The 25,905-nt window shown below is 43.3% G+C and overlaps 1 protein-coding gene across 1 annotated transcript in view; it reads left to right on the plus strand.

Annotated features, from left to right (window-relative positions):
* SYN3 (synapsin III) overlaps positions 1–25,905 on the plus strand; it is a 290,187-nt gene that overhangs the window by 32,423 nt on the left and 231,859 nt on the right. Inside the window, exon 3 of the mRNA XM_032786144.2 lies at positions 14,991–15,048. Within this exon, the coding sequence (XP_032642035.1) occupies positions 14,991–15,048 (58 nt within the window). The remainder of the gene's footprint in view (positions 1–14,990; positions 15,049–25,905) is intronic.

The following is a 25,905-nucleotide window of genomic DNA, read 5'->3' on the forward strand; positions in this document are numbered from 1 at the left end:
TCTGATGGGCCAGACGCAGCCCACAGGCCGTAGTTTGCCCACCCATGCTCTAGAACTAGGTTTCTCTAACAGCAACAGTCTCTTTGAGTGAAATGTGTCTTTGCTTCCTAGAACCTGTCAGATTTCAGTTGTCATGTTTCATCGACAGGTGACAGATTCAAGATTTTCCCTTAAAGTCCAGTCAAAATACACATTGTTTGCAGTGTTGTTGTAGACATATTGGTCCAAGGATATTAGAGACACAAGGTGGCTGAACTAATATCTTTTATTGGACCAACTTCTATTCATGAGGGAGACAAGCTTTTGAGCTTACACAGATTTGGGGACCTGAAGAAGAGCTTCTGTGTAAGCTCAAAAGCTTCTCTGTTTCACCAACAAAATATAGATTAGTTGTTGTTGAGTCATCCTCTGCTTAAAAGTTAGAGAACTACATTCCGTTTACAATTCCCTTTTTTCCCGTTACACAATACATAATGATTTTCATTTAAAATGCCCCCCCTTGTGAGAGGAGATCTCCCTTCCTTTAATTGGTATTTCTCCCATCTATACCATCCTTGAAAGCAGAGAGGAAACCTTGCCCAGTGGCTAAAGAACACATCTGGGAGCTGAGGACCATTGACTTACATTCTTGGCTGTGCCACAGACTTGCTGTGTTAACTCATCCAAGGTACATGACTTCACTTCACTGTGCCTCATTTTCCTTAGCTGTAAAATGGGAATAAAAATACTGAGCTGGCTGAAGCAGAGCATGGTGCAGCTGGGCTGATGGAGAGGCCTAAGTCACCTTTCAGTTTCTCAGATCCTGAAGCTATCTATCTAAGGTCTGTGCTAACTTGTAAGGACACTGTGGTCCAGCCCTGCTTCCCATTGTGCACCTTTGGCACCAAAAGGAGCAGATAGTGAGGAGGTTGCTCTGGTCCCACTTCCTGCAACATCCTCTGTGCTGCGTTGTTTGGGGAAGCAGGTGCCAAGAAGCCAATCACACTGACTTTCCCCTTGTGTCATGGGAATCCCTAGCTGCCCTTCAAGGGGCAGCTTTCTGGCTGCTTTGTGATGTTCAGGAAATACCATCAACAACCTTTTCTATTTTAGATACTTCTATGGCTCCCATTACTGTGTGTGGGAGACCCACAACTGCCCTCTGAGATGGAGCAGGACTTATCCCCATTATGCAGATAGGGGACTGTAGCACAGACAGGCTGTGACTTGCCCAAGGTCACACAGGAAATCTGTAGCAAAGCCCAGGTCTGCTGAGTCCTAGAGTAGCACCCTAACCACGGGGCTATTCCTGAAGGGCTCAAATGCTGGCTTTACCGCTGGTGCCCTTGTTATAAACGTAAACCAAGATCTTCGGTGTAATGGCCTTCATAAGTCTCCGCTTGTTTCCCAGCAGACACAAGTGCATTACAGACCCATCATTAACAGCATGGCTTGTTTCTGTCTCAAAGGGGGGGATTCATTACAAAGCAAGGACTGCCCTCCTCACCCATCCTCTATCCTCCCCTTTCCCAGAGTAATGGGCTTGGATTTTGCATCAAGGTGGAGGTGTAACAGCTGAGGCCAGTAACTAAAACAGGATTCTTCATCCAACCTGAAATGAGAGTGAAAATGAGTGGAATTTCCCCCTGAAAACTGGCCTTTTAACATAGTAGGAAAGTCTCTGGTTGGATGGTAATCGCATCTAGTGTTCGTGCGAATCTAGCAAAAACAGAGCTTTGTTGGCTACCATTTCTATAAGAAGTGATTTCCTTCCCTCCCCGCCTCCCCCCCAGGTCCACTTGGCACTGCTGCCTTCTGTTGTTGCTGGTATTTTCTTACTTATTTGCCATCTCGATGCACCTGCTGGTTTTTCTCAAGTATAACAATATGCTCAATAGTTGAGTCATTGCTTGTGCTAAACTTCCCTGCAGTATCAAGGAACCACCACCAGGGGGTAGTCCATTACCACAGCATTCATGTAACTCTCTGTTGGACCCCTTAACATGTCTAACACACAGTACTAGCACCTGGGGCCTAGGGGGCAGTCTGCTGTTTAGCCCAAACCATGAAATCAAAGAGGAAGGTTTGGCACTAGGCCTCAGATTCTTCATAGAAATATTGTTATGATATGAATATGGCATAGCTAAGATAAGTTTTATGCAAGATGGGTCATGTGAGATATCATTGGAAAGGTTATGGTTTACTGAATGTGATTGTCCTATTTGTATGCATGTATCATTTCTGCATCTGAAGTTAGGAATATTGATTATGTATCAATTGCAAAAGTGTTTGCACTTGGGAATGCCCACCAGACAAAATGCAATCAGTCTAGCCGGTCAGTCAATAAACCATTAGGGAGAACAATAGGTCTTTGAAGATGCTAATCTCCCACCTTTCTGAGAAGCTTCCTGGGGTGCTGCTTTGACACTTCAGGGTCACCTGGTACTGGACACCATCTTGGACTGCTGGTATTTTTCCACTAGTAGGGGGTAGGAGTCAAACTGAGAAACAAAGGATTCTCGCCATATGTAAATCCTATTTAAGGCTGGGGAGTGAGTTAATCAGGGTTGGTTCTTCAGTGGATACCCCCACGCCCCCAAGATGACTGCTCAAAACACCTAAAACAGAACTGGGGAAGAGTTGGACCCAGGCTAGAAGGTGTCCGGCCTGTGAAGGGAATATCTGGAATTCTAAGCTGCAAGCAAAAGAAGTTTCCACAATATTCCACAAATGTTCGTGGGTCTTTATAAAATATAGTAAGATCTGTGCCTTTCCTGGAAGCATTTATAGTAAGAGGGCTAGATTCTGATCTTATTCACATGGATCACTCAGGATTTACACTGATATAACTGAGATCAGAATCTGGTCCAATGACCACAACACTGAAAGACAATGTTGATTAGGTCCGATTCTGATCTCAGTTACACTGCTGTCCATTCTGAGTAACCTGTTTCTTCTTCCTAGTATCAATATGCATGAAATACCAGCTCAGACTGCCCCACCTGAGCCCTTTGGCAGCAATGTTTGCCTTGAGAAAAGATGACTGTCTGGGGGTTTTGGCTGACCACTCTGGTTGCCTCACACATGGAACTAGTCCCAGAATCTTCAGCGTGAACAATAACCTATTGTTACCACTGTTTTGTTCATTTCATTTTTGAAGAGGTATCAAATTTAAAACCTTTTCAACTCCTTTTTGCCTGCCAAAATATCTGACTCTGTAGCATTTTTGGTTGATAAATGGTCCTTTCCTTCCTCCTCCCTCATGCTGGAAGAGTTAACTGGACCAGAAAAGAGTCACTAGAAATATTTTGACATGGGACCACCACAAAACTTTCCCCCATAACCTGGACAAACCCCATGTAATGAGGCCTCATTGTTCGCAGACAGGAAGGGTGGGAGACTGGGGAATCTGTCCATTGATTTCCCTTTTTAAAAACAAAAACACTTTCTTGTAACCCAAGAAGGTGGCAATATGGCTGGATAGGCAACTTATTTGTATTGCAGAGCACCTAGGAGCCCCAGTCATGGACCCGGATCCCATTGCGTTAGGCACTGTGCAAACACAGAACAAAAACAGTCTCTGCTGCAAATTGCTTATAGTCTAAGTATGTTAAGTGTATTTAATTGGAAAAGAGTATCATCTTTGTTTCTTTAAAATTCTGCTAAGTCTATTCATACTACAGCACAGCCCTGAACTTCTTTCTCTTGTAGTGATGGCCTGGAGGGTGTAAAGACCCATTATGGGAATCCACAGCTATCTTCATCTGCAAACCTTTGCTAATACCTGATGCTTGGTGTACCCTGGCATGTTTCAAAGGCTAAATATTTGCTTTTGAAATATTTTTGAGTCCTACATAGCTCAATCCGCTCTAGCAGGGATGTGGTAGCTGTAGCAAAAGAAGGATGGATTCCGTCAGAGGCAGGAAAATGACCCAACTCTCCCTTTGATATGATGGCAAAATTTGCACAAGAGCTTCAATTTTTCTCCAAGATGCCCTTCCAGCACCTCCCAAAGAAGTGTATCTTTACTCTGCTTAGTGCAGGGATGGGGCATGACTCTAGTTGTGTTGTTCTGTTTTTTGACAAACTAGCCATCTGCAAAAATGAGTCTGCCAATGGCTCTCCATCCACAGCAGAGAAAATGCCATTCTTTTTTCTCGCTGAGGGTCCCTGTCCCAGCCATACACCCCACAGGGTTAGAGCTGGGCAAGCAGTCTGTTTGGAAGCATCTGCGCTTGAAGAGATGCATTTTTAGAGATCCTGCAAACCTATATTTGCTGCCAGGGAATGGGAATTCGTTCTCTCTCTCTCTCTCTCTCTCTCACTCACTCACTCACACACACACACACACACTATGAGGAAATGGAGTGGCAGAACTCCATGTTACTACAAATCAGCCAAATCCAGGACCGTGACCTCATCCAGGAGGAAAGTGTCCCACCTCCGGCAACTTCCTTGCCCAGATCAGTGTTAAGTCAAATCACCCTCTTGCTGGAGTGGTTTTTTCCAAAGCTGAAACAGGATTTGAGACCTGTGAATCGTTAACCCCCATTGTCCGTGAAGTTTTACTCACTTCCCCACCCTAATGCTTTGTTTAAACAGCTTATTTTGGAAATGCATGTGCATACCTCATTGGTGCATTAATAAAGTACCATGAAAACGTTGATTTTGTGCCAGCTGTAGTAACAAGGTCCCTGCTCACTTCTATTTGCTAACTATCCCATGTCACTGTTCAGAACAATAGATGTGTTTTGTCCCCGTTTCAAGCTAGTCCAATACTATCAAAATTACATTCTTTCTTGCTTAAAATCCTTCCACCCCATCAAGAATTTGTGCCATATTTCACAGGACAAAGCCAGTAAGGACAGTGTGAGTGTTACAAAATTGAATTGTTGTTTTTCATTTCCCTCCATCTCTAAAGCCAGGCTGTCTTAACATAATGGTGCCAAACTCCTGGACTCAGAAGAGAAGAGAAATTATGATTTATTCATAACCGAACCCTCTTCCAAACTATCTAAAAAAACATATTTTTGCAAAATAAGGCTTGCAGGGCTTGTCAGAGCTTGGAATAAAGCGCTGGATCACATTAGGAAGAGGAAATTACCAGCTGCAGTTTACTGGGCTACAAAAATCCATTTCTAGTCCTGGTCCATGGTATATTGAACCTTAAATATGTTACTAGTCCAGGACTACCAGTGGTCAAATAATGTTAATTGAATATTGAATTTGGTAAATCCGGTCACTTTGCAAACTAGTTCCCTTCTTTTTGCAAATACATTTACTAATTGGAAACATTCTGTGAATGTCATATGTAAGGTTGCATGTCTGTCACAGAGGTCACGGAAGTCACGGATTTGGTGATTTTTCCGTGACACTCGTGATTTCTGCAGCAGCCGGTATGGCTGGCTTTGGGGCTGACCAAAGGCAGCCCCTGACCCAGCTGTACCGGCCACTGCTGAGGCAGTTTGAGTGTGGGAGGTGGCTCAGGGCAGGGGCAGGGGTTTGGGGAAGTGGCCAACATGTCCCTGCAGCTCCTAGGTGGAGGGACCAGGGGGCTCTGCACACTGCCCCCGCCCACAGGTGCCACACCCACAGCTCCCATTGGCTGCGGTTCCCAGTCAATGGGAGCCGTGGAGCCGGAACTCATGGCGGGGGCAGTGCGCAGAGCCTCCCTTGCCTTCCCTCTCCCTAGGAGCTGCAGGAACACGTGGAACTGGGTAGGGAGCCTGCCAGCCCCACCAAACCTTATTTGGAGACAAAATTCCACTTTTGGGGGGAATAGGTATAATATATGTGATAAATTATATGATATCAATAAAGAGTAGCTTTTTCAATATTGCATAGAGGCTTTGAATAGTAGTGGTCCCAGAGGTAATGGAATAATGGGCAGAGTGCGGGTGAGGCTGTCAAATGTACATGATACATTGCAAAACGCTTATTTTTCTGGAAAGTGACATGGGATAGTTAGCAAATACAAGTGAGCAGGGACCTTGTTATCACATCTGACCCAAAAAGCAATGCAGCGTCTTATTTATATCACCATCGCGTGTCTGTATTTCTATATTTCATATGTAAAGTAATGTGGGATCCAGTGCTTCTGGCTGGAAGGTGATATAGAAACGTAAAAGATAAGTAGTATTACAAAAATAGACACTAGAAATCTGGCAAATATTCCCTACCAGGTTACAAACATGCTAATGCAAGTCAAATTTGGGGCCTTAATTACTTTACCAGAGTCCGTTTAAATATATAGTATTTAATCTCAGAGTGTCTTGCCTAGACCTCGGCGAACCTGAGAAATTCAGCCGGGTTTCTCAAGGTTTGTGAGCCTTTTAGTGACCTGCAAATGAACCCAGGCACTTATATCATTTGTGCCTGAAACACACCAGCTTTGGCTGAGTTTTGCTTTTGAGTTATTTTGGTTCCCTTGTTCCTAATACTCAAAGGTGCTGTAGATGCATTTCACTTCAAAGCAAAAGTGGAATAGAGTATTGCATGAACCCTTACAAAATGATACCCCTCCAAACAGCTCCAGGCTCTGCCATCTAGATTTAGCAAGAAGGAAACTTGCTAGCAATGTACAATTTTAAATCATACATAAAATAAACTTGCTGCCTCATGTGTCACAACAGCGCCTAAGCTGATTTAAACAGCAGCTCGGAAGGAGGCCCATCAGTTTTCTGTGACTTGAAGGAATATGGCTGTGATGCTGGCCCTTGGGGGCAGGACAGGGGGAAAAGACTGGGGAGCATCAGACCTAGAGCAAGGCACCCTTCGTATACTTACAACCTTGGAAAAATGCAAAGATCAAGATCAAGTGTAGTATTAATTAATGACTGACCCAGTTTCTCTTGAAGAATTCTATTGTCTCTAGTTAGCCCTGTTTCATCAGCAATAAGTGATGCAGGAGGCAGACAGAGTTGCAGGAATCTTAATTTATTAGGGCGGGGGCACGGTTGGAAGCGCTTAGATAGTACAGGGATGGGCACTATACAAACCCATTAATTAGAGAGACTGTTCTGCTATTCCAGAGGGCAGGGATGAACCAATGTGGATGGAGATCCATTGGCAGACTCATTTTTTTCAGGGGACAATGATGGCTAGTTTGTAGTTATAAGGCTTTAGTGTTTTTGTGTAGCAGCAGCCTGGGCCCATCTTGTGTTGCTGAACTACTGATGATCACTATGAACCCTGAAGATAAAAATACCAAAGGGATTATTTTACAATATGCAGGAAAGAATGGTCTTGTGAATAAAATGCCAGCCTGGGACATGGGAGATCTCTTCCCACCTCTCCCATTGACTCTCTGTCTGACCTTTGACAGGCCACTTAATCTTTCTGTGCCTCCATTCCCCATCTGTAAAATGGGGATAATAATTCACCCTTTCTCCCATTCTATCTTGTCTATTTAAATTATCAGCTTCTCTCTTTTTATGTGTTTGTACAGCACCTAGGACAGGTGCACCCTGATCTCAGTAGGGGCCTCTAGGTGTTGCTGCACAGTGAATATTAAACAATAACATATCCCTTCTATTTCTGAGCAATACCTAAAGGTCTCTAGATTGCAGCAGGTGTGTAGAATAGACCTGATTGTCCCAAGGCACTCAACTCCTGGGGTAACCATTTCCTCCCTCTCCCACAAGGCTTTGGGTGATCAATAATTGACCAAGCTTGGAAATTCATATCGTTTGCACATGGAAATTTCTAATCTGGGAGAAGTGGGGAGCTGGGCCAGAGAGGGCAAAGCCTTGCTCATTTTTATCCATTAACAAAGCAAACCAACACAAATGCACTACTGACTCCCTTTGTATTGTCATAGGGGCTGGAGGGGTATCTGGGCATTCCGCAGCCTGCTTGCTAGTATCTTGGAAACTGTCTCCTTTCTCCCAGTCCCAGCCCCTTTTACATAGGAGACAATGCAGACATACAGTGAGGGCCTTGTGCATCACCCAGGCCCCCAGGCCCTTTGACACAGGGAATTCTTTGAGTGGCTAACCTCAGTCCGTGAGGTCCACCCTCATCCAATCAAGAGGGTTGTAGCCTGGCATTTTCCAGGTTTGATCTTGGAGGAAGTTACATGCTTTGACTCCCAAAAGACTCAAGAGATATCTTTGTTTGTTTTTGGATGTCAAAGAAAGAAATTGGAAGATTCCATAATTTAATCTTTTTGTCTTCTGTTGGATTCACTCGCCTCTTTCCTCCTCCTGCTCCTCTTTCTTCCTCCATTTTTACTTTCCCCCTCTTTCCATTTTTCTCACACCGTGGTTCTTGCATCACATTTTTTGTTCAGGCCCCCAGTGCAGGCTAGGAGTGTGGGGCAGGAAATGCATCCTGAATCTAACATGAGAAGAAACGGGCAGCCTGTAAAGCTAATCTTACTTTGTTGGTTTGGATGCTGTTCGAGGCTGATCCGAAACTCATTGGAGTTAATGGAAAGACTCCCAGGAATCTGCTCATAAAACATGGCGACACTCTGTCCTCTATCCTTTATGAATTCTTTTGCTTGGAGCTGTTAAACCTCCCACCCTGTTTGACTTGAAACATAGTTCCATTTCCAGGGAAGGAAGATCCTCAAAGAACTCTCATAGGCTAAGCATACATCTAACACAGGTAGGCAACCTATGGCACATGTGCTGAAGGTGGTGCGTGGGCTGATTTTCAGTGGCACTCACATTGCCCAGGTCCTGGTCACCGGTCTGGGGGGCTTTGCATTTTAATTTAATTTTAAATGAAGCTTCTTAAACATTTTAAAAACCTTATTTACTTTACATACAAAAATAGTTTAGTTATATATTATAGACTTATAGAAAGAGACCTTCTAAAAATGTTACAATGTATTACTGGCACATGAAACCTTAAATCAGAGTGAATAAACGAAGACTCGGCACAACACTGCTGAAAGGTTGCCAACCCCTGATCTAACACAATGGTGCCACGCATGCATGAATTCATGCAGATAGGTATGGGATTCAGACTCTGGACTTAGTGCTCTTCTTCCTCCTCGCTGGCCTCTTATCTGATCACTTGAAGGAGCAACACCACTAACTCATCCAGGATATGATAGGAAAATGTAACCAACACGGACTTTATTTCATGATAAAAATCACACTGGGTCAAGCAAGCAAAGTCAGATCAATAGTTTGGGATTCTCTCTCTGCTTTTTAGTTCAGAGATAATATTTGTTTTGAATTAAATGAAAAGGCAACACCAGGAATGTCTCAGGCTGTCTTGCAGGGATATCCTGCCAGATAACGAACCTGCTCCACCCACATGGGCTGCTGCTTTTAGCCATCAAATCTTTTAGCCTTCCACCCAAAATGCAGCCAGCAATGATTCAGTTGACTCCAGCTGCCATGGGAGTGTGGCTTCTCCACAGGTGGAATGCTGAGGTGATAGGTGCTGAGTGCTGAGTTACTTCCAGACATTGCAAGAGATCACAGGGACCTTTCTTACAGTAACTCCAGTGAGGTCTCTTGCAAGACAACTTGAAGCACATTTCCTTGATCTCTTCTTGTCCTTGTAAATTATTTAATGCAGTAGCCATTCTGTGAAATAAGCTGATGAAGCCCCATAAAATACATTTAACACAAAATACTGTGCTTCCAACAGGCTGCAAAATGGGACATAACCCCACTCATTCAGCCAACTGACATTTTGAAACAGCTTCAGGTTTTCTAATTGTTGCTCCCTTCTTCCCCCTGCAACACTCTGACTCATGCTATCTCATCCTTCATAAGTAGAAAATGGGATACTGCCATCCATGTCCAGAACATTTTCAAGACAGGTAACAAACCTGGCATTTGGCCATGTATGTTACTTTCAGGTATCCTGCCCGCTAAGACTGTACATGAACAAGAGCTCCTTTGGGATTCTCTGCATGGTCCTGTATACCCAGGCATGTCAAGTGGATCTCAACCTTTTCGTTGAGTGCTCTACAACCTGTCAAGAAAATGGAAAGTTCTCTGCAGCATCCCCTTCCATCTACATACACCACAAATCCTATGGCTACCACTGCAGTGCTCGCTGAAGTGGTTCTTATAAGCACTTTCTCTCCAGGACATAAAAGCACTAAGGAAGAAAAAACTTAAGGAAGAGACAAGCCTTGGGGGTAAAGGCTCATCCAGGATTCCAATTTTGAGCATATTGACTGGTTGATGAAGTGAACACCAACTGCTCCTATGGAATTGTTTTAATATAAAAACAAAAGTAATCAGGTAAAGCAAAATGTGTATGCGAGTAAGGAAATACCTAACTATAGTTCACTTTCAGAGGGTTAACCATAAAGTCCTATAGATTCCTAGGAAAAAATGACCCCTATGAATTTTGACCTTTTTCTACTGATCTTGGAAGTCTCCACTATACATCTGGTGGCTGAGTCCAAGGTTGCCCCATGGCTCCTCTTGATTCAGAGATGGATTCACCAAGGCCAGCACAAAGGGGTTGCTGGACAAGAATAACCTTCAGCCTCCAGGGAATTCCCCAGCACCACCTCCGTTGGAGCCCTGGCAAAGGGGGCCTAGCCAGATGGTAGTGTGGCCAGATGTCCGATTTTTGACCAGACAGTCCAGTCAAAAAGGGGACCTGATGGTGTCCGGTCAGATCTACTCACCAGACACCCAAAGTCCAGTTATTGTGGGCGAAGGAGGTGAGGAGGGGGAGAGTCATCATCTATGCCAGCTCTTATTCAGTCAGGGCCGCCACCTACCTACATCAGACAGATGCAGCTCCCAGCCCTGGCTCTGCAGGCGAGTCCCATCCGACCCACACAGGGAGAGGGGAGAGGGCAAAAGCAGTGAGCAACGGAGGGAGGGGGAAAGAGGAGTGAACACAGAGTGGGGCCTGAGGGGGAAGAGGTGGGACAGGGGAGGTTCTGGGACTCTTGCTGGAGTGTCCAGTTTTTAAATATTACAAAATTGGCAACCGTCCCAGGTGGCCCATAGAATAGGAACACTATTTAAGTCAGCACTGGGGGCCATATGAGCTCCTGAAGCCCCTGAATGAGGCAAGGAGCAAGCTGCCTCCCTTCAGTGTCTGTACTACCACAGGGATGAACTGAGCCCTTGATGTTTAGCAGGCTGAGGAGGTGCTTATACCACTGTGTGATCAGGCTCCTTTGAGGCAACTTTTGTAGCCTTACTCTGATAAAAGCTTCACAAGAACATGGGGACACAAGTACTACATGCTAGCTTCTCACAAAATGCTCTTTACACATATAAACAGATCAGAGAGCTGATGCTTTTCTAAACCAGGCCTTTTCTTCTGGTCCCCATAACGGATGTGCTGTGTATGTAGCAGACTGGGAATGGAGCACTTGCTTCTGCAAACCATAGTCACGGAGAGGGGAGGATGCTCAGATTCTCTGAAAAGCGAGCTTTTAATCTTTCTAAACAAATTTGTGAGAGGAGGCATCTGAGGTTTCTACCATTACGGGGCTGAAGGTGAGATTTCAGTCTCATTGGGGCTGGAGCAGAAAGCAGAGGGCTTTTTTAATGTGTTTCTTATGCCCTTTTATCTAGGAAATGTATTGCGTCCCAAAAGTCTGCAGCTCACTAACCACAGAGAAAGATGCACTAAGGGGAACTTCTTTTGAAAGCAGAGGGCATCTACTGAGCTATTATTATAGCACTTCCTTTCCCCTGCTGCATGAGCTGCAGCATTCAAATGTTTCTTAGCGTTGTAAATCCTCCCTAGGGTTTGTTCTGCTAGCATGGAGCCACAAGTCTTTCCATCCAAAATATCTGTTTACATGATAATTTCCTGAGATAAGAAACCAAACCACCCAACCTACACCCTGCATAGCCTAATTATAATGCAGCAATCTGACTCTGTCAGCATCCTGCATACTTTATAATAAAGTGCTGGCCACTTAGACCAGTGGTCAGTAATCCATGCTGACATGGGACGGAGGGGGAGGCAGGATGACTTAGGTGATTCCTGTTTTGATCTCTCAAGCCAGTAGGCTGGGAACACTGAGGCAGCCCACACAGCCTCTAGGGTGATGAAAGATTCCTTGCATTGTTCATAAGTGACTTCATTGGATACACAAGAGTGGCATTGCTGAGGCACAAAAGGAAGCCCTGTGATGGATCCTATGGTTAAGACATGGTATTGGGACTCAAGATCTGGGTTCAAATCCTGGTGTGACCCTCAGCAAATCACTTGTTTGGCCAGATTTGCAAAGGAGGGGGCAAGACTTAGCAGCTCTCAGCGGGACCTGCTGGGTCATGATTGCTTTTGAAAATCTTGCCCTTAATCTCTCACTCTCTAGTTCTCCCTTTTTCAAAGGGGGTATAACCTCCTTTCTCCCACCTTTTGTCTGTTGTAAGTTCTTTGGGACAGGGCCCTTTTCATGCTGTGTGTTGATGCGTTGTCTAGTGCAGTGGGGCTCTGACCATGAACGTAGCCTACAGGTACTTCCATAGTGTAAATAATTCCTGCTTGGTTGAAACTTCAGGGGCTCCAGGGTGAGACTAATATCTCTTTGCCACTCAGTGTATCTCTACTTCCCAAAGTCTCAGAAACACAAAGTGTAAATTAAAAGCATTACTGAATCTGTTTCTGAGCGTATTTTGCAGCAGGTGTTTCAGTCTTCCGCTGTGCGGTGTCAGAATAGAGCACAGAGCAATGCATTTATGTCTGAATTATTAGCACCTATAGTCTTCAGAGACCCTTACAGCAGCTTAGCACTGGGTCTGCCTTGAAAGAAAATATATACTCTCATTTAAAAATGTGAGCTGTGTCGTTGGAATGAGCCAGGCCATGTGGAAAATGAGGTCCAGAAACAAAGGTCTTACTGTGTCTTAATCAAGATGCCTTGTACTTATGTCCTGGGTCCACATGGTGGTGGTGCCCCATACATGACTATTTGAGAACAGAGTCTGTATTGTAGCAGTAGGGAGAGGGTTTTATAATTTTTACTGTGAAGTCTAATTTCCTGGACTAAGCAGTGAAAGTCTCATTGCTTCATCTGTAATGGATGAAAGAGTGTGGATGATCAGCCTTCACTGTGAGTGAGTAGGACCAAAGCGACACCAATGAGTTAGGAACCAGCAGGTCAGCAGAGTGGAGGGTCATCAGAGGGAAGAAGTTTGTTTCATAAATGTGAGTGATGCACATACACTGTGATGATCATCTGTTTCAAAAAAAAAATATGCGTGTACCACTGAATGCCATGCCTCAGACTGCAAACCAGTTCCTGTGAGCACACTAAGTATATCTTGGCTTTTGAGACTGCTGGTTATAGCGATAATTCTCTACATGTAAAAATGGGAAATACCGTTAGACCCAGTTATAGCTCTAGAACCAGGATGAACTTAGGTGCACTCACTGTAACTCTTGTTGCCAAAGCGGTGGCATTGTGTCTGGCTTTTTTTTCATCCAACTCTCATGACTTCAAGGAGGCTTAGGGATAGTTAAAGTCCTGCATTTTCCTTTTTTTGGATTTGTAAGAGCCTGTTGGAGTAGTCACACCTGGCTAATGTACTGTCCCTACCTAACTTCCATTCATAGTTAGGGTAAACTTTGTGCTGTTGAATAGATTTTTTGACAGAGGGACCTTTTGATGGGAATTTTTTAAACAAATTGAAAACTTTCATTTTGTTTAAAATCACGTTTCAAAATAAACTTTTGTTTAGACTTCAAATGTCAGTTTGGTTCTTTAAATCTGGACAACTTTGTGAGTTGTTTTTAAACTTTTTTCCCACATCCCCCATTTCTTCCCCCACCCCACTCCAACAACATGAGAGGGAATGAAATAAAATGTGTGGGAAAGGGTTTTTTAAAACATTAAAAAGTTATAGGGAAAAACTGGCTCTTCCCCCTCCCCTTAACTTTGCTTCATTATCTTTTTCTGTCCAAACTTTTGTCACTTGGATAACAAAGTGTTGAAAGTGTTACTTTTTCTCACAAAGAAACAAATGCTTCCAATATTCAACTGTTTTCTACACTTCATTGCTGTTTTCCAACAGGCAAAAATTGGGAAATGATAATACAATGGCAGGGGGAGCTCCCCCCCCTTTTTTTGAAATGAAAACAAATCAATATTTCCGGGTAGAGGGGGGCCTGAAATTTTCTATTTAGGAAATTTTTGAAAAACCTAAAAAGTAGTCATCTAAGTCAACAGTTTTTGAGAAAAAATGTTGATGTTGGTGAAACCCTGTTTTCTGATTGGAAAATAACTTTTGTTAGAAATTTCCTGATCAGCTCTGTATAGAAGAGAATGGCTTAAAAAAGCATATACTTGTCCTACAGCTGGTTCTCGCTGCATTATCAGTCCCTCCATTTGAGCAGTAACATCCATCTATTTTCCCCTGTTGTATATTCAATCGCTGTGGCTTTTAGCAGAGATGAGAGGAAGTATATGAGAGAGACTCTTTTTTTCAGTGACGCTGATTGCAAATCTGATTTCACAATTTTGAAGAAATCTATCCTTATTTACATTTTGAGGATGTATATACTGTTTCTTTAAATCAGTTGCATGAAGCCAGACAAGATAGGGGTGGGAAATTGTCTAACATAAGCTCTACAGTGAAGCAGAGAGAGAGAAAGACAGGCTTAATATGGTTTTCATTATGCTGATAAAGTTCCTTGTTCAGTGTTGGAAAAAAATTGACTCTGATTCTTTGTCACATGATAGATTTAGCCTCCCTCTGTCACATCCTCCGTCCCCAGGATAGAGAATATGTACAAACTGGTCTTGTCATTGATTATTACTGTTGTTCTGTAAGGTGCAGGGAGATAGTTATTTTCTCAGTCTAAAAAAAAACCCTCTCAAGCCTTCAAGGAAATTTCCAGTGTGATTTTTCATCTGGTTTGGCAGATTCCTCTTGGAGAACAGAAAGTCAAGGGAAAATGGGAATTAGTATAACGTTGTGAACCATCTGGAAATCCTTCAACAAAAAGGGAAAACAGCAGCAAAACAGTAGCTAACAAATAAATAAGTAATCATGAAGTGCAGCCTTTTTAACCATGTCCCTCTCTCTTTCTCTCCCCCTCCCTCTCTCCCTCCTCAGGGCCAAGTATTTCCAGGGGAAGAAGGTGAATGGAGAATTTGAGATCCGAATGGAACAGGTCAGTGGTTATTGAAATCCTCTGTACCAAGGGTTCAGGTAGGTGATTGAAACCCCATCTGCACGTGTCTGTGGGCATCAGCCAGGAGGAGAAGGGTGCTAAGGAGGAATTTTAAGGCTAGTCTGTTTCACAGAATTAAAGAAGCCAGAGATGAAAATAACCTTTTGGGCCATCCAGTTCTGCCTTTTCAGGATTGTTCCCTATTGTATCTTTTCTAGTGCTGCTTTGAGTGTCCCTATGGATACGTCTATACTGCAATGAAACCCCACAGTTGGCCCATGGCAGCTAACTAAGGCTCATGGGACTCAGGCAAAGGGACTGTTTAATTGCAGTGTAGACATTCAGGCTTGGGCTGCAGCCAAAGCTCTGGGACCCTTCCACCTTGCAGGGTCCTAGAGCCCAGCGCCCAGATTACCACTTATGCCAGGGAAGGCAGAACCAGAGTCAAGGGGGCTAGTGCCCCTGTGTAAACTCTCACATGCCTGTGGGGGAGGGAGCAGCGGTGAGAGGGGGACCCAGAGGGGTTGGAGCAGCCACCATAGCTCTCAGGAGCTGGCAGGGGAGCAGGGAGTGGGACCCATAGGGTCTGGAACAGGCCTGGAAGCAGGTAGGAACCCCCAGAACCCCCTTCCCACTCTGGAGCTGGCTGTCTCCCCTCCCCTGCTAAGTCTCAGTACCTCCCTTCCTGTCCCTCTGCCCCTTCCGTTTGCAGGGAGTACCTGCCTCTCCACTGCGGGCCCCTGCAATCATTCCATAATCTCCTTTTTCTCCTCTCCCAAATACCCCAAACCAGGGTAGTCACATATTTTTTGTCAAAGTCCAAATTTTTTGGTCAAGGTCTAGACTCCAGAGAAGATAATAAAGTTAATTATAAATAATAATAATAATAATAATAATAATAATGAATAAGTAAATAAAAAGAAGTTGGGGTCCATTCAGAAGCTAGGAACTGTTGCCTGCTAGTGCTACTGAGGCCACGTCTACACTACAGGATAAATTCGAATTAGCTTAAACCGATTTTATAAAACAGATATTATAAAGTCGATTGTGCGCGTCCACACTAGGCACATTAATTCGGTGGTGTGCGTCCATGGTCCGAGGCTAGCATCGATTTCTGGAGCAGTGCACTGTGGGTAGCTACTGTAAAATAATGAGGCCAATAATGTCGATTTGTGTCCACCACAACCTAATCGATTTGTATATCGATTTTAGCATACTCCTCTCGTTTTGTAGGAGTACAGAAATCGATTTAAAGAGCCCTTTAAATCGATATAAAAAGCAGTGTAGTGTGGACGGGCGCAGCATTAAATCGATTTAACGCTGTTTAAATCGATTTAAACGCGTAGTGTAGACCAGGCCTGAGAGTTACCTCAGTGAAGCTCCCTTCTAATAATAAATGTAACAACTGCAGTGTTACTCCAGAAAATGAATTATTTAATTCAGAGGAAGGTTGGACAACAGTGAACAGAAAGCAGGCTGCTTCCTCCCCACCCCTCATATATGGAAATTGAGCCTAAGAGTAACAGACCATGAGTTGCACCCTGCTTCATTGGACCTTGAATGCAGAAGTGATCATCAGTTTTATCATTGTCTAACATGGGAAATACAGAAGTTGTATTCTTGTGGGCAGTCCCTGAATGTGGCCTCAAGCCCATGTGCACATCAATCAGGCCAAGAGAGGGATGATTATCTGTACAGACACCAACTCTTTGGGCTTCAGCTTTTACTCATCCCTTCTGGGATTCCATTGTTTTTCACTTGCTTCTTTTTTTCATTCTTCATGTCCTTCCCCCCTCCTTTCTGCCTTACTTATGACCCTCTGGCCTAAACCACCATGAAACACTTCACTTTGTCTTTTCTGATACTGAACACAAAAAAGTTCTGGAGCCTAAAAAAGAGAACACTCTTCCCCAGTCCTGGCCTAGAAGCACACAGAAAAGACCTCTGTGTGCGTATGACCTTGTCCCAGACCTCAGACAGCAGCAGAACTACAAAACTGGAAGAGGATTCTGGGTACAATTGAGCACATCAGGCATCCCATGTTACCATGCTGTAATGATCTTTAACCAGGTGAAGCAAGGGTCCACGGCTGGTCTCAGTAAACTCTACATTGATCAAAAGCTAAGTGTTGTGGCTCTTCAGAAGCTGCTTGGGCTGTGTGGTATGCTTGTTCACGTGTAATTATCCAGAAGGGGTTTTGCTCCCAGCTCACCGTTGGATCACACTGTAAGTTTCCACACAGTATGTACCCTGGGCAAAAATTTAGCTTTTCTGAAGAAAAAAATTTCTGTTTTTATAGCGTAACCAGATTTTACCTGTAACAATAAAATAGCCTGTCTTTTTTTAACAGTGGAAAGTGTTGAAGTGAAACATCCAAATGTTTAACACATTTGCAAAACAGTGTCAGGAATGAGACACTTCAATGGTTTTGATGGCAGTGCTCATTTCTGTGGCGTGAGACGCAGTTACGTCCATTCTTCTGGGATGCCCAGAAATGGGATTTGAATCTGAGGCATTTGCCTTACTGCTTTTCCTCTCTCTCATTGCTGCCTATATTACATCTTCATTCTCTGTTAACAAGCCTCATTGGTTGCTTTTGGGGGAAGCAGAGAGGGAACACTGATTTTTTTATCTTGGTAAGTCATGACCTCATTTATTTATATTGTGGTGGGAGTAATAAAAACAGAACTGTCTCTCTCTCAGCAGCTGGTTGTGAGCTATCAAGTCTGGTCATACCCCCTTACCAGCTCTGAGAGTTTCCTCTCCTTCTTGGCTGTAGTTCTTGAGCTTACCCTTGTATGGAAACAGGTCAGGTTCTCAGGTTGTTTACTATGGAAATGAACTATGTGACCTCCATGCCCTCCCGCCTTCTCTTCCCCCAAGCACTCCCTTCAGCTAATTTTATCCCCACATGCATTGAGAAGACAGATGCTTCATTCATTGCCCAGTGCTGATGAATATGAGAAAAGCATGGTAAGCCGTACTGAGCTGGGTGCATACTCTCCAGTCCTGTTCCCTGGCTTCCATCCTCTCAAATCATTAATTAATTCAACCACAAGGATCCTCTTTATTTCCTTCTTAGTTTCCTTGTTGCATGCTCTTCAATTTAAACCCCAACACTGATTTATTGAGTGATCTATTAGGATGTCTAAAGTGTGCTGTATTATCCATCTCCGGGCACACATGTATGCTATTTATTTAAACCTACCCATGAGATTGCTTTGTCTTACCTTATTGCCTTTAGTGACTGAGTAACCTCAGTGCCAAGATCCTGGAAACAGAGAAAGAGAGTGTGGTGGGAGAAAATTGATAAGGTCCTGGAAGCAGAAAGGAGAAAAGAAAGAGATCTGGAACAGTGGAAAAGCCAGGACCAAAGATCATCAGCGACTGAGGATTCCAAACCTGACCCAAAGCAGGGCAGTGATACAGAAGAACTGTTATTATTTGAGGGCTGGGGGCATTTATGTTCCAAGTGCATCTGGAAAAGTTCAGCATTGCCAGAAACTTCCCCCCATGCGTGCAGTTCCATTACCCAAATGTAATGCTCTCTTACTAGTAATATTTAGGAATTTTAGCTTTTCCAATGTAACATCTGTTTCTAAAGACTCCTTTCTCTTCTTGGATGTTGGAGCAATCAGTGAGGGAATTAAGCCAGAGCACTGGAAGCCACAGTTTTTATCTCTGTGTTTGAATCTCTAAAGCTTCTTTCATCCAAGGGTACATTAAATCTTTTTCTTTAGCATTTTTAGTGAATTTAGTGTTGGCCAAAGCGGCCAGATTGACAGCCATAGAGTCTTAAATTGTCTCTTTAGCCAAAAACCAGGCACAGCACAGACAGCAGCTTTGCAAGCTTCCCCACATTGCTCCATCAATGTACCTCAAGCCTGATCCTGAAAGACCTCGCCTAGCACAGTGAGAGTAATTCAGTCTCCATGTTCATTTAGGCCTCCATTCAGTAAAGCACTTAAGCACGTGCTTATCTGTAAGTACATGAGTATTCCCATCTCTATTCAGCAAAGCAATTAAATTGGCTTCAGTGAGACTTAAGCATGTGCTTAAAGTGTAGCTCGTGCTTAAGTGCTTTGCTGAACTGGGGACTTAATCCTTGTCCTTTCTGCCAACAAGGGAGTCAATTATGGTTGTGCTTTATGTTATGTGGATATTTTTCTCCCAAGAGTCCTTTTGTGACAATGGCATTCAGTCACTATCAAGCTGAGTCGCACTTGGAAGCACTTACCAACAGGTGGAAGCCTTGGTTTATCATATTTCCAGGGCCCTAAACCATCTAACCCCTGAGAATTTATCTATCTAAAAATTCAAGACCTCAGATTCAGTATTGCCAATTCCAAGCACTTGAAAATCATCAGTCGGTCTCCAAAACAAATGAGATTTTTAATAATAAATGTTGGGCTCCTTTGATTTGCCTTCTGTTCTTGAGCCCTTAGGGTGTGCATTCTCATGGTGCTCTAGAAAAAAATCTTCTATAAATAACAAAAAGCTGGGTGCTCCTTCCCCCTTGAAGGAAGCGAGGCTAGAACTGCCATGAAGGGGACCCCAAATGGATTATAATATCTCGCTCTCTTTCATCTCAGTCCAACAGGTGCTTGAACACTGTGGAGCTCAGCCTCATGGGGAAGATGTGACATATCATATTATTTTCGGTTTCCGTGAATTGTATAGCTACTGATCACCCTAATCCTTGGAACATAGAAATGCAAAGGAGAATCTGAATTTTGTTTTTGTTTTTGTTTTGTTTTTTAAGTTTCTATCTGTGATGAGTTCCCTGGGGTGCAATCTGAAACTAGGGTACCACTCAGCCCTCTGTCTTACCAGCCTGAGCTCCCTCTCAGACTATGATGCTATGACAAGCAAACCCCTCCAGGTCCTGCATTCACACAGCCATCCACAGACAGGGACTCACCCATATGAGTTACAAGAATGCTTTCACCAGCCACTCATGAACCAGCAATAGATAGGCTCTAGCGAATTCCCTTCCCCCGCCCCCAGCCTAGGACCCCAGAACTGTACCATCTTGTCCTGGTCAGAAGCCTGACCAGTGTAAGTTTATGACCCAGTCTGCCCCTCCCTCGATGTGGAGAGGACATGCACCAGCCTTTGTTCCTGAGCAGATTTCTCTTACACATCAAGCAACATACTGTTTTAGGTAAAAAAAATATACAACAGATTTATTAACTACAGAAAGATAGATTTTAAGTGATTATAAGTAGTAAGCATACAGATAAATGGTGGTTTCCTAAACAAGTAAAATCACAATCTGAGTTCTATGAACTAGACAGGATTTAAATTGAGCAATATCTCACCCTGATGGTATAGCTCCTTAATAAACAAGCGGGAATTCTCCTTTTCAGCCTGGGACCACCTCCCCAGTTCAGTCTTTGTTCTCTAGACATGTTTCCAGGTGTGGAGTTGTGGGGGGAGTGAGGCCAAATGATGATGTCACTTCCCCTTTTTATAGCTTCTTCCAGCTTGCTGGAAAGATCCTTTGCTATGACATGAGTCAAGCAGCCTCCATTGAGTATATGCTCTCTGAGAGGTTTCTATTGTATACAGTTCCTTGGGTAATCCTCCTGTGTGTGTGTATATTCCCCTTAATGGGCCATCATCACTTTCTGGCTGCCCCATTGTTGCACTTGAAAGACTGGTTGTGAGCATTTCTAACTTCACAACATGTTTCAGTAACACAAACAGCAAAACCTCATAACTTCACATATAATGATAGCACATACAACTTAAGAGGATATTAATGTTCAACAGATTAAGACTTTTAAAATGATATCTTACAAGATATATTTTGTACAAAACATAACATGATTATATGACAGTGGCGAGTATGGGGGTGCCAGGGTGTTGCTTTGGGGTAAAGAGTGTCACACTATCCTTTTTCCTTTCTAAGAGCTTTGAGAATATAACCATTGTAGATGGAGGCAAACTTAAACACTATAGTTAAAAGCTAGTACACTTCTACCTTGATATAACACAACCTGATATAACACAAATTCGGACATAACATGGTAAAGCAGCGCTCCAGGGGGGATGGGGCTGCGTGCTCCGGTGGATGAAAGCAAGTTTGATATAACACAGTTTCACCTATAATGCAGTAAGATTTTTTCGCCCCCAAGGACAGCCTTATATCGGGTAGAAGTGTAGCTGCTTTTTCTTAAAGGTCACAGGTTATTCAGGCTTCTCCACCCTCCTCCATTACACCCATCTAGAGTTAGCCTTTTGGGCCCATGAAATCCAATGGCCACAAGTCCTTTTTAATCTTGTTTTTAGGAAGGATTTCAGACCTGACCTTAGCTGTGGGAGAGGCATTGCTGCCTGGGCTGGTGCTGATGGCACTAGGGCCCACTTACAGAAAGCTGCCTCCAGCTGAGCATGCTTCTCTGCTCAACAATTGGTGTGACCTGTGGCCACGAGGGGGTGAAGCTGGATACAGCAGCGGGTACAGCATAGCCTGTGTCTAGACACAGGACTGGGAATAAAGGACTTCTGGATATTTTCAGGGGATGGAGAAAACATTGAAGTGAATAAAACTGGTAAGATGCAGTGGGACCCCTGTTAGAAGTCCCTGTTATCTAAAGTCACTGAACCTGGCCCAGATAATTCTGTCCTTTTTGATTATTACTTATCACTTTTTCCTGAGGAATGTGTATGGTGACCAGATGTCCTGATTTTATAGGGACAGTCCTGATTTTTGGGTCTTTTTCTTATATAGGCTCCTATTACCCCCCGCCCCCATCCCAATTTTTCACATTTGCTGTCTGGTCACCCTAGGAATGTGTGATCTGGAAACCTGGTGATTTCTAGAAATGTCCCCTCCTCCCAATAGCATGGTGCAGCATGTGTACCACACCACTTCAGAGAATAACACAGAGGATTAGCAGCAGAGATAGTGCAGTTTTTCTCTTGCAGAATCTGCTGCCTTTTGGGTAGTTTTTCTTCAGGTTTCCTAGAGCATCCTTCTTCAGCCCTTATGTCAGCTAATGACTCTATGCAGGGACAGAAAGGGTTAAGGAGAGAACTGCTCAGGCCAGAAGGCTCATGTAAATTAATAAAGGTCGGTCCTGTTGCTCTCCCATCTCCTCTCTTTCCCACCATTTCTTTCTTTATCTCTCTCTCTAACACTCATTCTTCTTTTGCAGCTCATTCACTTGTTCCCATGGCATGGTTTATTTTCAGGGTATCATTATTCAATGAACTCCTCTATATATGCTTCTGGAAATCTTGTGTGGAATAGGGTTATGACTGTGCTGGTAATGTTGACAAGAATTGCTCATGAATTATCTAGACAAAAGAGAGTTATAATACAGAAGATCTTTCCAGTTTTATTGTACTTAAATTTCTAAACTGGTATTTTAATTAGCGGCATAGAGTGGGCATTCTGAAAGGAAAAATCTGATAGGCCAAAGAAGTGTAGTCACATGGACAATCCTTTCTAGCCACATGGATTAAGCACTCATTAAACAACTATGTAGTTATTTGTTTTGTTTCTTGTTTGGGTTTTTTTTTAAGGAACTCAAAATGTTTATGAAAGAAAGCATTTCAAGAAGAGAAGTTCTTGAATAAGGATACCTACAGTTAGGTGGCGGTTGTCACAGTGTTGCTAAATCTATTATTCAGAAATCATGACAACAGGCCTCCATAAAACTGAGACTGATATAAAAATAATGAAGTTTTTAAAACAATGAAACTGTTCTTTATTTGCCTTCTGCTCTTTAGAGCCATTAGGTTTCATGTTTTTGAGCTATTTGCTGTGACAACAGGCCTAGAAATGTTCTTTTTTTTTTTAATTGAATCTGAAATTTTAATATAGTGGCATGACTGAGCTGGGGCTTTAAAAAAAACAGCAAATATCACAAGACTGGCAATAAAAGCCCAACAGCTGACAACACTGAATGGCACTTAACCTTTAGCACAGGCACCAAGTGGCATGTGGCTACCTGGTGTCAGTGTTCCCTGTAGGCTGCGTGCATTCACACCGACTCAGGGACATTAAACAGCATGCATAAGACCTCTCATTGGACACACAGTGTCTCACTCCCCAGCTGCACCTTCTTCACCTTCCTTCCTTCCCTGAAGGACAACCCATACATCAAACACACATCCCATTCCCACTCCCTGTACTTATGCACACATTCTGTTCTCCCTTCTTCCTGCCCAGGGACTATGGACTGCAGAGTCATTAAAACCCTGTAACTCTGTAAATGTCAGTATTAGCACAGTGCAAATCAATATTTACAAAGTGCTGGCTTTGTCACCTACAAAAATTGGAAATTATCAACCAGAACTGTTGGAAATGTCAGTGCAAAATGATTGAGATCCCATTTACTGGGTTAAAAATTAGACCTCCACTCCCCAAGAGAGACCATACTACTCTAGCCTGATGACAACTGGCTCATTCGGGAAGCAAGGCTGGGAAGGGCAAAGTGTCCTAGCCAGAGGTGGGTCCTTGCAACATAAAGGCTTAAAGAGGAGAAAAAAGGGGGAATTAATGGGGATCCTTTGGAAGATGGAGAGGATTCCCGGGGGAAGTGATAGGCAGTAAAGATGGACAGGCGTCTTAGGGGAAGGGATAGGCAGTAAAGAGAAAAGCAAATAGAAAGGATGAAAATCCTCTTCTACTTCTTCTAAATACTGCCTAAAACTTAATATACCCAGCATCAGCCTCTCAGGGTGTCAAGTGATTCATATAGAGTATTCGTCAGTTGCGAAGAGCAAAACATGTGGAGTGAAAAACCAGCCAAAGAGAAGAGGAATTAGAAAGGTCTGCTGCGGAATTTCTGGATTCTGTTCAAAGATCTGTGTGAGTGCATGTATGTTTGTATGCAGATACAGTATTGCATACACAGTTATGGAGGTGTCCTGTCAACGCTAGAATTAAGATGGCATTGAAATTTGCAGTTAAAGCAGTATAAAAATGTGTGTGTGTGTGTGTAGTCATAGAAAAATCTAATGTAACCTTGTCTTTTATTTTAAATAGGAACCAACGAAAGGAGCTTTTAGTTAGATTAAAAGCAGATGAGGGCTTAGAAAGTTCAGTAGCTCAAAAACCAAGAACACAGGGAGTGCTGGGAATTGTGTGGACATGCTAAGCCTGCTAGCTTTAAAAAAAAAAAAATCACAATCCTCTCCACTGCCATGCAGGAGATTAAACTAGAGTCAAATGCATTTGATTAGGGAACAGAATGGAATCTCTTTTCTGGGCTTTCTTTCTTTTTTGTATTGCCATTGTTTGTCTACTGGCTGGTTCTGCAAGATGGAATAAGTGATGTTGACTTGGGGAAAGAAATCACTTTACTCCTCTCTATCTGCCTGTCGAATTTCTTTTGGCAGAGTGTCCTGTGTAGTGCCTGCTTCCCTGTCAGAGACCTGAGAATTTTCTTCTGCCCTTTATCTTCCTCCACCCCACTGCCCCACCCTGCCACTTTATACCTTTGCATCACCACCATCAACTTTCTGACCAATGGCTGATGAGCAGGACTCCTTTTGCAGCCAATCACAGCCACAGTATGAGATGTACATCCCCCCACTCTTCAGGGGCTGAACATGCTGCTTCCAAAGTGCTCCTTAGCACCCTTCTATCTCAAGGAGTGAGAGATTTGGACAGGGATTTTAACACAAGTTGTACTGCTTTAAACCCCCAAGTGTGGACAGTTATATTGGCATAAATATGCTTCTATTACCATAGCTTGTTCTCATACAAAAAGGGGAATAAGCTATATCAGTATAAGGCACCTTTGTACTGGACTAGCTGCGCCCACATTAGGGGTTATATAGATGTCACTGTTTTGGTTTTTTAAAAATCATGCCCCTAACCAAAATAGTCGTGCCAGTGCAAAAACTGTGTATGTTTTCCAGGCCTATGCCCAAGTCTCCCACATCACAGTATCGAGAATTGGTATTGGCAAAAACTAATTAATTTACATTTACAATTCATTTTATGCTTTTAAATTATGAGTAATTTTCTGCTTTGTTCTGTGGCAAATATATAAACAATGCCTCAACCCCTCAAAAATATTTAATCACAATGTTTCTTTGGCACCTAAAACTTTGTCAAGTTTTTGGCAGCATTCAGAGCAAAGATTGGGATGGAAAGAGTCCAGAGAAGTTGGAGGTTTCATAAAAAGTTCTGAAGTTTGAGGAAGGTTTGGGAAGTTTGGCGGGGGGTGGGCCGAGGGAGGAGTCAAAACACTTAAATACTTTTTGTGAAAAATGTCTTTCGTCATTTAACCTCAAAATGTAAATGTGAGTCTGCTAAATTCTGGGACCCCCAGAGTTACAAAGAGTGTGGCTATGCGATCAATGGGAGCCAGCCTTCCAGCATGGGTTGACACACTTGGGGCTAACAAGGCTCCCTCAAGTATTCTTTAAAAAAGGAGTGTAGGGTACACTTTGAAGTGGGGGCTCAGGCTCTGAAGCCTAGGGAGGGGACAGGCTTTAGAGTCCAAGCTCCAGCCTGAGCTGTAACTTCAAAGCACTGTCTCTGCAGCTGTTTTAGACTGAGCACTAGTTGAAGTTCTGCTATCCGAAGTCTATTGATATGGTTGGGAGCTCACTGGACCTGGACCTGATTCTATGTTAAGCAGAAGTGCAAAGTGAGTGTAAAACATCACCAGATTAGAATGGTATCATCTACATCCACTTAGCACAGGTATAAATGACTACATGATGTGTCAAGGAAAGGACCATCAGACCTTCCCCTCTGATGCACAGTTATCTATCAATCTCTCTCTGCACTGACTGCTTTCAAAGACTGCTTTTGTCTGCAAGGTGAGCACAGGTTGATAAAGGCATCAAACCATGAGCTTCCAGTCAAGGAAGTTGTCAGGCCTAAAA

The sequence above is a fragment of the Chelonoidis abingdonii genome, chromosome 1, assembly GCF_003597395.2.
Source record: "Chelonoidis abingdonii isolate Lonesome George chromosome 1, CheloAbing_2.0, whole genome shotgun sequence".
Taxonomy (NCBI): domain Eukaryota; kingdom Metazoa; phylum Chordata; order Testudines; family Testudinidae; genus Chelonoidis; species Chelonoidis abingdonii.